General features: G+C 41.5%; 1 protein-coding gene across 5 annotated transcripts in view; it reads left to right on the forward strand.

Moving 5' to 3' along the window:
• Positions 1-14,343, forward strand: part of CDH12 (cadherin 12) — an 829,389-nt gene that overhangs the window by 774,867 nt on the left and 40,179 nt on the right. For all 5 annotated transcript variants that reach the window (XM_033063831.1, XM_033063813.1, XM_033063839.2 and 2 more), the window contains 2 exons: positions 2,623-2,810; positions 13,871-14,124. In XM_033063831.1, the coding sequence (XP_032919722.1) occupies positions 2,623-2,810; positions 13,871-14,124 (442 nt within the window). The remainder of the gene's footprint in view (positions 1-2,622; positions 2,811-13,870; positions 14,125-14,343) is intronic.

Below are 14,343 nucleotides of genomic sequence, written 5' to 3' on the forward strand. Positions count from 1 at the left end.
GATGAAATGAATCAAACATCCTGGGTTCAAAACCAGCTACAGTTGCTGGCAGTTTTGACAGTAAACACTGCTACGTGAAGAAAGGAGAGCTCTGCCTACCCACTATAAATACTGGTCATGGAGGTGTTCACTGGCAGCTGAGCCAAGTAACAGCTCTGATGAGAGATGCAGATAAACAGGGAATACAGGCACTTCAGGAGCAGTGAAATAGGGCACCATGTTACAAGGCCAGACCTGCTGCTGCTGCTGTTGCTAAAATCAGGGCTGCCTCAAAATACTTTGCACTTTTTCATTTAGCTCTATTAAGTATTATGTCTAGAATTTTCCAACATAGCTGTTCCCTCGAATGAAACTATTTTATCCTCACATGTCAGTAGCAATACTTACAGTAATTTCACGACCATAAGGCGCACCGGACTATAAGGCGCACCCCCCCGGATTCGGCAAAATTCGCAACTTTGTAGATCAGATAAGGCGCACCGGACTATAAGGCGCACTTTTTTTTTTTTTTTTTTTTTTTAGCGAGGCTCCGCCCCCAGCTCCCCCCGCGCGGTTGCTGGCCAAGGCCCCGCCCCAACCCGGCAGCCATTGGCCCCTGGGCCTGCCTGTATCCGCCATTCCGTGCGGCATCCCCGGGGCCAGGGAACGCCTGCCGCTGCTCCGTGCGGCGTCCCCGGGGCCGGAAAATGCCCGCTGCTGCTCCGTGCGGCGTCCCCGGCGCCGGAAAAGGCCTGCCGCCACTCCATGCGGCATCCCCGGCGCCGGAAAATGCCCACCACCGCTCCGTGCGGCGTCCCCGGCGCCGGAAAATGCCCGCCGCCGCTCCGTGCGGCGTCCCCGGGGCTGGAAAATGCCCGCCGCTGCTCCGTGCGGCGTCCCCGGGGCTGGAAAATGCCCGCTGCCGCTCCGTGTGGCGTCCCCGGGGCCAGAGAAAGCCCTCCACCGCTTCGTGCGGTGTCCCCAGGGCCGGGGAACGCCTGCTGCCGCTCCGTGCGGCGTCCCCAGGGCCCCGCTGCTCCGGAGTTCCCTGGTGCTCCGGGTGCCCCCATGTCGGCGGGCTTGCCCCGCGCCGCCACTGCCCTGCCGCCCATCCCTCGCTCGGCTCGCCGGCGCCAACTTCCCTGCCTCCCATCCCTCGCTCGGCTCGGCGCACTGCGGCCCCGTCGGCCCCTATCGGGCTGTGGCCCCGCTGCCTCCAGCACCGCAGCCCCGCTGGCTGCACCTGCCCCTATCAGCTGTGGCGCCGCTGCCCCCAGCACTGTGGTCCCGTCGGCTCAGGCCGCTGTGCACAACAAAGTTACAAAGCAGTAACACCTCGTTGCCCACGCTGCTCCCGGTACCTGGGGCACCCAGGGCCGCCCCCTGCCTTCCAGCCTGCGCTGCTCCCGGTGCCTGGGGCCGCCGGGGGCCACGCCCCGCCTTCCAGCCCGCACTGCTCCCTGTGCCTAGGGCAGCCCGGGGCCGCCCCCCGCCTTCCAGTCCATGCTGCTCCCTGTGCCTTGGGCCGCCGGGGGACACGCCCCACCTTCCAGCCCGCACTGCTCCCTGTGCCTAGGGCAGCCCGGGGCCACGCCCCGCCTTCCAGCCCGCGCTGCTCCCGGTGCCTAGGGCAGCCCGGGGCCATGCCCCGCCTTCCAGCCTGCGCTGCTCCCCATGCCTGGGGCTGCCCGGGGCCGCCCTCTGCCTTCCAGCCCGCGCTGCTCCCTGTGCCTGGGACTGCCCGCGGCTGCCCCACCATGGCTACTCGGCGCTCCCGCGGCGCCGCCCCCCCTCGCGGCTCTCACTTCTGGGGTGGAAAATTTTGCAACTTTGTAGATCAGATAAGGTGCACCGGACTATAAGGCGCACTTCCGGGTTTAGGGAAAAATTTTAGTCATAAGGGTGCGCCTTATAGTCGTGAAATTACTGTACTTTAAAATTGTTCAATTTTTTTTTATTTTTATTTTTATTTTCTTTTTATTATATCTTGTAGTAAATAATCTGAAAGTAAAAGTGTTCTAAGCTAAAAATTGTTTAGATCTGAAATTTTAATAAGAGCACCCTCTGGTGGCTCATGTATGAACAATATCTCTTCCAAAAGAAGCTGTACGTTTATGTATAATACTGAATTCTAAACAAATGGGTAGAAACTTTTTTCACTTAATTCTTCCTTTCAACCAATGTGAAAGTCATAAATATATTTTCTACAAAAGCAAAACAAAACAAAAAAAAACAATCCAAGCCAAACAAAAAACAAACAAAAACCGATCAAACAAAAAAGCCCCAAAAAGATAAATAGAAGGAGGAAGAGAGTGCTTATAAACATGTACTATCTATAAGAACAACTTAATTCTAGAAAAAGTCAATCACATGTGAAAAATTAAAGATAAAAATAGAGATCACTATCTCAAGAGATATAGATGCTAAGGCCTTTACAATCACAATGGACAAAATGTAGAATCTAGGGGAAGTCAATGGATAAAACTGGAAAATATTTTTCACAAGCTCTGTTGTTTTCATCTCCTAATTTTTATTAGAGTATTTAAGTCTTTTTATTTTACACAGACTTCATGATTTTAATCAGAAATATCTGTGTTAATTACCAAGAAATCCCAAGAATGACTGTCTACCACTTTGTCACAGGTATCTTCCATTTAAAAGTACCTGAGACCTCTCATGTTGGTTCTGCCATTGGACGGATCAGAGCTGTGGACCCTGATTTTGGGAAAAATGCAGAAATTGAGTACAACATAGTTCCAGGAGATGGAGGAAACTTGTTTGACATCACGACAGATGAGTACACCCAGGAAGGAGTCATTAAACTGAAAAAGGTATGTGGCACCAATGGATAAATATGCCTATGGTAAACTAGGTAAGGGAATGAAACATTTTGCAATTTTATGTCATGAGCAGCTCATAGCTGTAGTGCTACATAAGTAGTTTATATCTCTATTTGAATCCACAGTTGTGATCTTCATTTTGAACAGCATTGCAGCTTAGTCTTTCATTTCACATATAATCAGGTATGATGTTTCATAAATACTGTCATGGTGAAGAAGTAATTCTAATTTCTACCTAGAAAGTACAATTTCTCTTTTATGGGAAGTTTTCTACCTGAAATCAATACAATCAAATACAAAAATTATTTTAGTTTTATGGAATGAAAGAGTTATATTTCATGTTAGATAAAATGTAATAAATTTTTACTTATAAGCATTTAATTTGAAAATTTTGACTTTGTGCTTGCTATTTTAATAATGAATATTGTAAAGTACTATGGTGAACACAGTTTTTATGCAGGGTAGAAGAATCCCAAATGGTTGCAAATAGCCATGTTCTACTTCCAGTCTTGTAATAGTGTACCAAGTGACTGGTAATTAGACACTAATGCAGGGAAACACGACATCTCAGTCATTGATGTTGCTTTAGTGCAGGAGAATAAGCTCAAGATTACTAAATTTATGCCTTTCAAAGACAGAAAGGGTGCATTTAATTTAAAATTATTGATTAAAACACTCAGTAGGAGAAATCCAAAACACATGATTTTGGACACATTTTAACCAGTTATTTTAACATCACATTTTAACCAGTTATTATTTTCTGAGCCCAGGCATTTACATACGTGCTAACAATCAACTTGTTCAGTAGAAAGAAATCTGAACCACAGGTCGTTTTGGAAGCCACAGTTATGTTTTATAGGCAGCTCAGGCTAGTAGGTGTCAATTTTATAAAAAAAGCAAACTACTAGCTGAACACTTCACAAGGGTCTGGGAAAGAAAGAGTTCTGGACATGTATATTAAGATAAGCTTTAGGAAAAGTGACACTTTAATTCTAAGCAAATTTAGAATGTAGGTGCTTAACTTCCCTCCACTCTGACCATAGATCTATATTTGCATTATATTCATTCTAATAATGGAAGTGCTGGCTTCAACCTCCTGACCTGGAAAATAGTAAATTATCCATGGGTGCATTAAAGGACAAAATGATGTAAAACCACGTACTCCTTTGCTAGTTTTTAAGACAAAATGGAAGCCACCATACTCATAGGAAGTAATTTGTCAATGAGACATTAACTATTTGACCTCTTCACAACCCCCTTCTTTTCTGACTAAAGATTTGAGTGTTCTGTTTCCTCCTAATGGGAATTTGTAGACTTCATTTCATTTTTAAAACTCTTCTGGTCACCTTTTTCACTCCATGCAGATGACTCAAAAATGGGTCCATCTGGAGCTGTAAGACAGAGCAGCTGCATACCCCTCCATATGCACTGCCAGTAAGAAATTGCAGTAAGTAGAAACAATCAAAAAATTAATATATGATCATTAGTGCAGGTTTTTGATAGAATTCAGTTCTCCTTGCATTAGTCCTAAGCCTCTTCTGTGCTTCTTGGTTTTAGACACACTGAAATAGAATTTTCCATACTTGTGGTTAAGTGTGTGTATTATCCAGGTTGTCTAGGTTGACAGTGATGATGTTGATAAGAAGGGTGCCAGGGTAATTGCAAAGGACTTCAAAGATTTAGGTCTATTGGTTGATGGAACAGGAGTGCAGGCAGCGTTCTGTTCAGTTCCTTCAGTAGCAGAAATGAATAATGAACAAGAAAACCTGTGTTATCAATAAGTGGTTTAAGAGCTGGTGTTGTGAGCACAATTTTGAGTTTTTTGATCATAGGGCAACTTTTAAAGCACCAGACCTGCTAGAGTCAGATGGGCTCCATCTATCTAACAAGGGCAAAAGGATTCTAGCCAAAAGGATTCAGAAGGGCTGAATGAGAGGCCTTTAAACTAGGTTTGAAAGGGGAAGGGGATGAAACCAGGCTCTCCAGACATGAGTCCAAGGGTGGTAAGCCAGAATCTGGGGTGAAACCAGCCCAGCTGAAGCGCATGTACAATAATGTACCCAGCATGGGCAACAAACAAGAGGAGCTGGAAGCCAAGGTACAAAAGGAAAGCTATGACACAGTAGCCATCATAGAAACATGGTGGGTTACATGACTGGAGGGCTGCAATGGATGGTCACAGGCTTTATGAAGGGATGGGTGAGGAAGGACAGGTGGTGGGGTGACTCTGTACATTGGGGAGTCTCTTGACACAATAGAATTTGAGGCTGATGGTGATGAGGTTGTGGGCCTATGGGTAAGGATCGGGGGAAGGCCAACAATGCAGACATCCTGGTGGGAGTCCGTTACAGACCACCCGACCAGGATGAAGAGGTGGATAGAATAATAGAATATATTGTTCTATAAGCAGCTGGGGGACATTTCAAGATCACCAGCCAGGGGTGGGGCTCTGCTAGCCCTTCTGTTTACAGACAAAGAAGGGTAGGTGGGAGATATGGTGGTCAGAGGCTGCCTGGTGTGCAGTGATCATAAAAAAATAGTTTTCAATGTTTGGGGAAACAAGGACAGTCATCAACAAAACTTCCACACTGGACTTCTGGAAGGCAAACTTCAGCCTATTCAGGATGTTGATCAGAGAGTACCTTGGGAAACAGCCCTTAAAAACAAAGGGGTCCAGGAAGAGTAGACCTCAAGAAAGAAATCAGACTTCAAGAAAGTAATCTTGAAGATGCAGGAGCAGGCTATCCCTATGTGTCAAAACAACTGACCTGTCTGAGCAGGGAGCTTTTAAAGAACCTAAGGAGAAAAAACAGGATATATCATCTGTATAAGGGGGCAGGCAACTCAGAAAATGTTTAAGGATGTCATCAAGGCATGCAGAAAGAAAATTAGAAAAGATAAATAAAAAAGATAAAAATATAAATAAATAAATAAGAAGATAAAAATAAATTTTTCACAACCACTTCTATATCTTTATACTTTATACTTTATACTTTATACTTTATACTTTTTACTTATTTTATACTTTATACTTTACTTTATACTTTAGAGTTGGCCATTTTATTTAGTCTATCCAGCACAAAAGATAGGGCATAAACTGAACTAGGGAGCCTTGACAACAGCAGAACTATGTTGCCTAATGTAAATGATAGATCTCCATCACTGAATATCGGGGAAAAAACTGCAATCCTAATCCTTTCCTAATCTTCATCACAGCGAGAGGGGACAGTGAGAGAATGTGAAGATCAGGCAATATCAGCTTTCTTCTATACAAACATAGAACAGGAGTGTGGAAAGAAGATAAACCAAACACACAGGGCCCTCAGCAAAGTATGCCTTTATACTGACCCTACTCTTTGTTTTTCACAAAACTTTTCTCAGGGAAAAGATCTCTTTCACAAAACATTAAATCATCCAGGTATTTCATGACATTCTGGAATCATCCAAAATCCATCCAGTTAGGTTCTTTGCTAGATCCCAGGTTAAAAAAAAGAGCAATATAGATTCTTAAAGATATTGTTCACACAATTGTCTTTTTATATCTTTACACTTGTAGCAATATAAATGTGCTTTCATGGGTTGCAGTTTTCAGGTTACAGAAATTCTGGACACTCACAATTCCATAGACACCTATTAAAATGCATACTACTGGTACAGTACAAGCCTACAACAGCAGTATTCATTTGCCTTCAGAGAAGCAATTTTACATTGAAAGATGTTCAAAACACTGCTTTGACCTTGTGGGATTATGCAAATATTTAGTACATATTGAAGTCTATTTTAAAATGAAAGTGGGTGAATGAATAAGACGAACACATTCAGTTAAGAATTGTAAATAATAAACAGTGAAAGCCACTAATAAAAAGTGGTATATACTTTAAAAACTGGTTTGTGCTTTCTTCTCTATTATAGCATATCCTGGTGCTGTAACTGCTACAGTAATTCAGTGCTGAGCCACTTCAAAGCCATTTATAAAATTTGCTTTTATTTTCCCTGGAAAGCTGGCAAAAGCTGTTCATCACTGCACAAACTCTTTTTTTGGTCTGTTGTTATGCAGAAAAACATTGAGAGATTTCTATAGCAAAATTGATAAAAAATGAAGCCTTCCTGGACTACCGTTATTTTTGGTGGAAAATACATTTGAGGAGAAAAAAAGCACAGGCTAAACAGTTCCTTTTAGCACATTGTGTTGACAGATGCAGAACCCCATTCTCTGCTTCTGGGATGTTAAATGGATAAGAACAGCTAGTGTTGGACAAGTTGCAGATCTTAAATCATCTGTTTTGGTTGCTCATTTGTTTTTGTGCTACAATCCTATATAAGTCTGATTACTACTACTTTTGTGCTAATTACATCTATTAAAAATGAAACAGTTTTTCTTATATTCTGCTAAATAAATCATTCAAATGTCATCTAGCACCACTGTGTGGTTAGCACTGTAATATTATTTTTCTCACAAAATAAAAAAGAAAGGAAAATAGTATCCCTAAAAAGAAAGGGGACTGGGGGGGAATTGGCTTAAGGGTAGTGCTGTATATAGTTTTTGTAAGAGTCAGAAATACTAGAATAGAATAGAATATAGTTAGGTATAGTCTAGTGTTGTTTAATACAGTTTTTATTGCATTTGGTATTTAGATAGTATCTTTTATCATACCTGAATCTTCAGCAAACCACAATGGGTGTAAACTTCTCCTTCATGCCAGAGCATAGTGGCCTCAGATGTGTCAGGGACAGGACTGGTTTTGAAATCTTTAATGACCAGACATAACAGTAAAGGAAAAATAGAATGTTCCAACCTTATCTGAAAAATTGTTACTAAATTTACTAAACCAAGGATGAGTTTATATGATAAGTCCATTTTGTGCAGAAGACTTTGGCTCAGGATGTGCTAATCTGGAAACCGAGTAGGGTTCAGGCACTGAACTTGTTCTGCTTGAAGACATCACTTTACTAATCTGTGTAGTGTGTCAATAAAACCTTGGAACACAACTGTTTCTAGGCTTCACCTTCGTATCGCACTCCATTATACTGGGTGAACTTCTCCACGTGGTTCAATGGGAGTTCAGGGTACAACCACATCTTGTTTTTTGTGAGTTGTGCACCACTACTAAAACTAACAGATCAGATGACAAAGCTGTGGCCTGAAATCTCAGCATGTCACAACATTGCACAATGAAAAACATCAACTTAGTGATGATAAAATACAAGAAACTGGGGGACAATAGAAGAAGCTGCAGGAAAGTATTAGGAGTGCTCCTTCTAACCTCAGGAGCCACTTTTTAGAAACCTTTAAGTGCAGTCAGCCAGTAGTGCTTTGACTGCTGACTAGGCTCAGTTGTGTTGCCCGTGGGACAGCCCATGTATGTAGGTAGCACTGGGATGTTGCTGTTATGTAAGAGCAGTCTGAGAACACCTGCACCACACAATAGTGAGCACAAGGCAGACTCCTGACGTCCTTCAGTGAGAACTGTGCTAAAACTACTCCTTGCTGTACTACCAAAACAGGCTGCTTACCACACCCACCCCCCCCGCCATAGTTTCTCCAAAGACAGGGAATTTCCCCTGCCTGTGTGAGCACAGGCACTGTCTGTCAATCTGCAATCGTAACTCATGAGTTTGTGGCGGGGGAGTAGTGATTGTGCATTTTGGGGACAAAGAGCAGGTGATATCAAGTCCTTCAATAGAGGGAGAAAGTGGTGAGCTGTGTGCGGGTACAATCACAAAGAACAACAGGAAAAGTAAGGAAGAGGAGACGTTCAGTTTTTGTAGTTTCTGGATAGAGCTGTTTGGTTTGGGTTTCCCTGGAACAGGGGAAAACATCTTCAGAAGTGAGTGAGATGCTTGAGAGCATCAAAAAACAGAACACCCGACACTGGTCAGCTTCTCCCCTTCTACAGAAACAGAACAGACGTATTTTGCCCACTTCCCATCAAATCTTGAAATACTCTCTACAGATTGAATTTTTTACTGTGCATTCTTAACTTTAATGAATGCTCCTGGTTGATCTAGAGCTTATTTTTCTAAACCTGCTCTGTAATACAAGTCATTTCCTTATGCTATTTAGGAGCCAATGCAGAAGTCTCGTTACTGAAAATTACAGTAATTTCACAATTATAAGTCGCACCATTTTGACTAAAATTTTAATCCCAACCCAGAAATGCGGCTTACACTCAGGAGTAGCCAATACATGAAAAAAGTTCGGAAATTTCCCAACCCGGAAGTGCAAGCCGAGGTGCCAAGCTGAGCACCTGCCAGTAAAACCCGGGATTTCACGATTGTTACAAATTGGTTACTCTGTTGCGCGGCGGGTGGAAGCAGGCTCCATGCCTGGAGTGCTGGGGGGGAGGCGGGGGGCTCCCTCCTGCTGACCCTGTGGCCCTGGGGGGAGGCTGGGGACTCTGTCCCCGCCTCCCGCCGCCGCCGTGAGTGCTGGTGGGCTCCGTCCCTGCCTACCAGTGCCGCCGCAGGTGCTGGCAGGCTCCATCCCCGCCTGCCACCACTGCTGCAGGTGTCAGTGGGCTCCCACCAGCACTGTGGGGCAGCACCGGGCTGGGGCGAGTGAGCGCAGCGGCAGCAGAGGTGGCTGGCCCCGAGCGGCCCTGCTGAGCGGCGGCACTGCTGCCCACCCGGCCCCAAGCCGAGCCAGTAAACCCCATGATCCTGCGATTCTGTTACTAATTTGTTACTTTGTTGCACGCGGGTCCTTGCTGCAAACAAGAGTGTGGCTTATAATCAGGTGTGGCTTATATATGGACAAAGACCTAAACATTGCCAACACCCAGAGGTGCAGCTTATAATCAGGTGCAGCTTGTAATCATGAAATTACTGTAACTGCTCATACAAGAACTGTGTCAATTCGCAGCAAATTGTCTTATGCCAATATTCCACAAAATGCTTAGATGCTCAACCCATTTAAAGGGGAAAGTGATTCTGGCTTTTGAGACTAGCACATGTGACCCAGAGCTAGTCTGCAATTGCACAATGCTAGCATGATGTCAAGCCTATGTTATTACATAGTTCCTGTCAGCCAAGTCCTACTATCCATAACTATCCATATGTCCTGGAGCTTAAAATCTCATCCCAAAATATAGCTTTTCTGTCATTGTAGGTGAAAGCCTCTATCAGAAACAATACTCTTGTATTTCTTATGTGTAGATAAAAAAAAGAAATTTCTGGAGTTTACAGTTCTACCCCTTTGTGAAGCAGAACAAAATGACAGGGTAATTATATCTTTCAGATCATTTTTTTCCTTTCAATTTTTTAATTCTCTCTCTCTCTTTCACACTATCTAATATAAAATTTTAGGTATAAATGCATCTATAGCAACACTTCTTTAACTTCTGCCTTGAATCTGGAAAATAGTACTATTTCAAAATAGGTTTATTTCTAATACAGAACTGGTTTTGTGCTGTCCTAGTGATACTAAATAAGTCCATTTGTGGTACTTACAGGGTTGCAAGATAAAGTGATTTGTCAGTATGTATTTGATTTGTGGATTTGTAGAATGGCTTTACTGTGCGCAGGTGTGTATATGCTGATATCACTTTACTAGGCAACTATATAGAACAGCTTGTAACCTCAATATAGGAAAAAGCAGATGAGGACAAGTTGAGGGGGCCAGATGCATCTGTTCTCTCACTGGTACTTAGAATATAAATTAGAAATGCTCAGTTATTGAATAGTTCACAGTTAATTTGGCATCACTTTAACATTAGCAAAAATGTTGTTTACTGAACAAAAAAACCCCAAATGTCTGCAAAATAAAAGCCTTATTCAAACTTACCTTCTGTGTGAAATTACTTTTATAGAAGGAAACAATATTTCTCTTGCTGAATAAAAAAAATCTGCAAAGTCATTTCATTAAAATATTATTAATAGAAAGACATCTCAGAAACCTTACAGGGTTTGGGGTTTTTTTCATCCAGTTCAAACATTCTGCTGATTTTCATCCTTAGTGACTTTCCAGATTCAAAATGAAAATAGGACTGAGCACCCTCAGACAGTTATTATATAACAGCAAAACAATGGTGTTTTTGGTTTCAGTTGGGTCCTTTTGTTTGTTTATTGGGTTTTGGGTGGCTTATGTTTGTTTGTTTGTTTGTTTATTTTTGTGATTTTGTTTTAATACAGGTAAAATATTGTGTGGACCACCTTTTCCTTGACACATTTTAGTGATACATACTAAAAATTAAAAATATAATAAAATGGGTTTTTAGCATGTTTAAAACAAAAACATACAAAAATCCAATAGGATTTGCCTGGGACCTATGCAGACATTCAACTCTACTGTTTGTAGGCAGACTCTGGACAATTCGGACAAATGACTAAATTTTAAACTGTCAATGCTATCTATATGACTTAACTGTTCAAACACAGGGAAAACAGAACTGATCAGGAGATTGCAGCAGGCAGTCCCATAAACACAAGACAGTAAAGCCATACTCTTGTTACATGAGATATGTTGTACAAAATATTTTCCTATTTGAAATTAAGTCCTAGGTTTACCACTTGCAGCATTCCTGAACTCTCCACACATTTCAGTTGTGGTTTAGCCTCACTTAGGTTAAAGGCTCATTTCTGCTATGTTGTGGGAGTCTGTCACTGATTCCTTTCTCTCATGATGGCTCATCATTTTCTGCCTGTCTCTCCTTATTTTGACTGCCATCTGTGCTTTGCACTGGCCACATAACCCCTCACTGTATTTATCATCAGATCCATAGAAGGATAGAAAGACAGAAAGATGAGTTGCTCTGAGGTTACAGTGGAAAAACATCCCTTCTTGAGATCACACTGTCTTCTTAAAAATATGCTTTATATTTCTCTGTAATGCTGAGGAGTAGAGAAGTAATGCAGCCACTCTGTCTGCTTCCTGGGTACCTGTGCAGTGAAATATGCTAGTCTGAACATACCAATAGACAGAACTGTTTGAAATCTTACTGCTTTCTGTTCCCCTTGCATCATGAAATGTGACTGGGCACTGACCATGTACCATGATGTGGTATAAGTACCTTGAAGGGTAATTTGGTTAAAGACAGCCTGCAAAGACTGCATGAATTATGGCTCTTTCCATTAATATGTCTCTTTGCAAATATACTGATGTATTACAGGAGCCAATCTGAAAAGTTTTAATGCAATTTTGGTGGTATGAAAGATACACACAAGGTATTACTCAGAATTACTACCTATGTGGAGCTTAGATTTCTTGCTTTCTCTTAGTCGTTTATCTTTAGATTAACTCCTGATTTTTCTTCACCAGACTAAGTCCTTAAACTTCAGATTTCTCCTCTTATTATATTTTTTGAAAGTGTGTTAACAATTTCTATAAATATCTGGAGAAGTATTGTTTTTGTTTTGTTTGTTTTGTTTTGTTTTGTTTTGTTTTTTGAGTAAAATTTCTTAGGCAATGCATAACAAGTGTGCACAAGTAGCATAGAAAATGAAACCACAATGTGGCAGTAATTTGAATAATGGACCAAGGTGTCTATTTTTAGTGAAGGCAAAATCTTAGGGTTTCACCACTGGAGCATGACACCTACCAGACTTAATTTTGTCCGTTTATTCTCAGGTTTAGTGTCTTCTTTTTTCTGTCAGTTCAGACACAAAAGTGCAGCATATACTGGGGTTTCTGGTAATTTTTTCTGTAGCATGGTTTTTTTGGTAGGGAATTATTTTCAAGTCTGATTATTTCAATGGCATTGAGATATATATGGCTAATTTGAGGTCCCCAGCTCAAAAAATACTCTGAGCATCTAGTCTACTAAAATTATGACATCTTTCATAAGCATTTATAATCATTATGGTAGCTGTTCAGCTAATGCAGATCAAGGTAACTCAACTGATTTTAATGGAGATATTTTAATTTACACCTGTCATCATCTGGCCTATTATGTCCTGTTGTGATAAGGACAGAAAACTGTCCTTCTTGTGACAACTGACTGAAAACACTGGGAAAAAAAAAAAAACCAAAATCAGACATTTAAATATTCTTGTTCATATACATGTTAATCTGTTCTTTTTTCCAGGTAGCATATTCTTTCCCATAGGCAAATTTCCACCTTAACAATTATAGGCAGAAACCACTAGGTGCCAGTGTTACCCAGACATCAGGAAAAGGCTTTGTTAGAAACCTTAAAAACAACATGAAAGCCAATGCAGATAAAACCTTTAAATGAAAATAAAGCTTCTGCATATTTTCAACTAAATAAGACTGCATTAAAGGTTTTGAGGTGATTACTTTTCTAGAAGTAAAGGGACTAAATTGATATGCGTTGACAGAAACCCACATCAAAGCAACATAATTGCAGGATACATTCTGTCAGAACCCCACATAAGTACACAAAAGTTGCTGTGTCATCTTCAAGACCTTATGAATTGCACCTAGGATCAAAAGACAGAGTCAAAGTTGGCATTTTGCAAAGTACATGCAGCTCAAACATATGGCATGGTTAACACTTCACTGCTAAGATCAACATTTTACAGGAAAAGCTTGTTTCACATCAAGTGAGAATTGACATTCCAAGTCATACCTGAAGTTTGGTTTGACTCATTGGTGTATATCAGAGCTTTCATTTGGACTTGTCTTCATCAATGTCATGGTCTTCTGAAAGCTTTCTCTGAAAAAAAAAAAAAATTCTAAAGATCTTCTAATCTTCTATTTAAGGAGCTGGATCACCAGAGACAGCTGATTGCTGGTGCATGGGAGTTGCAAGTGCAGATCTCTGACTAACCTGTACTCAGCTCATTTGCAAGAGATGACTCTCACTCATTTAACTTCAGACATCTACAGTGTAACTGTTTACATCCATGCCAGTCATCCTGATTTTTTTGATGTAGACAAGCAGTAATTTCCTGACTATGATTCATTTGGCCTATTTCAAAAACCACCTTAGCATAAGATGAACTGCAAAACAAACTTAAATGATTGATTAGCTCAGGAGATGAGTTTTACACTTAAGGCATCTTAAGTTTTGTCAGATTAAACCAACCAAAGTGATTTTGCAATGTCTAATTTTTTTAGTCAAACCTAAGTTTTGCTTTTGTTCTTTTTACAGCCGTTAGACTTTGAAACGAAGAAGGCATACACCTTTAAGGTGGAGGCCTCCAATCTCCATCTTGACCATCGATTTCACTCGGTGGGTCCATTCAAAGATACTGCTACTGTGAAGATAAATGTGTTGGACATGGATGAACCTCCAGTATTCAGCAAGCCCATGTACACAATGGAAGTCTATGAGGATACGCCCGTGGGGACCATTATAGGTGCAGTGACTGCACAAGACCTTGATGCTGGCAGCAGCTCTGTTAGGTAAGAGAGCTTTTCCTCCTTCAAGAACTCTCTGACAACCCAAAGTGCTGCTGACAGTATGATGCACTGGCAAAGAACTTAGTATGAAAATATAAAGTATACCAAGTCTGTCACTGTAACAGATAATTGATGCTCTGAAAAAATATTGGAAGGAGATGCTCGTTTGGGTGAATTATCTGGAAAAATACATTGAGTGCTCACAGCTTTTTATCTCGCTAA

This window comes from Catharus ustulatus, chromosome 1 (genome assembly GCF_009819885.2).
Source record: "Catharus ustulatus isolate bCatUst1 chromosome 1, bCatUst1.pri.v2, whole genome shotgun sequence".
Classification (NCBI taxonomy): Eukaryota; Metazoa; Chordata; class Aves; order Passeriformes; family Turdidae; genus Catharus; species Catharus ustulatus.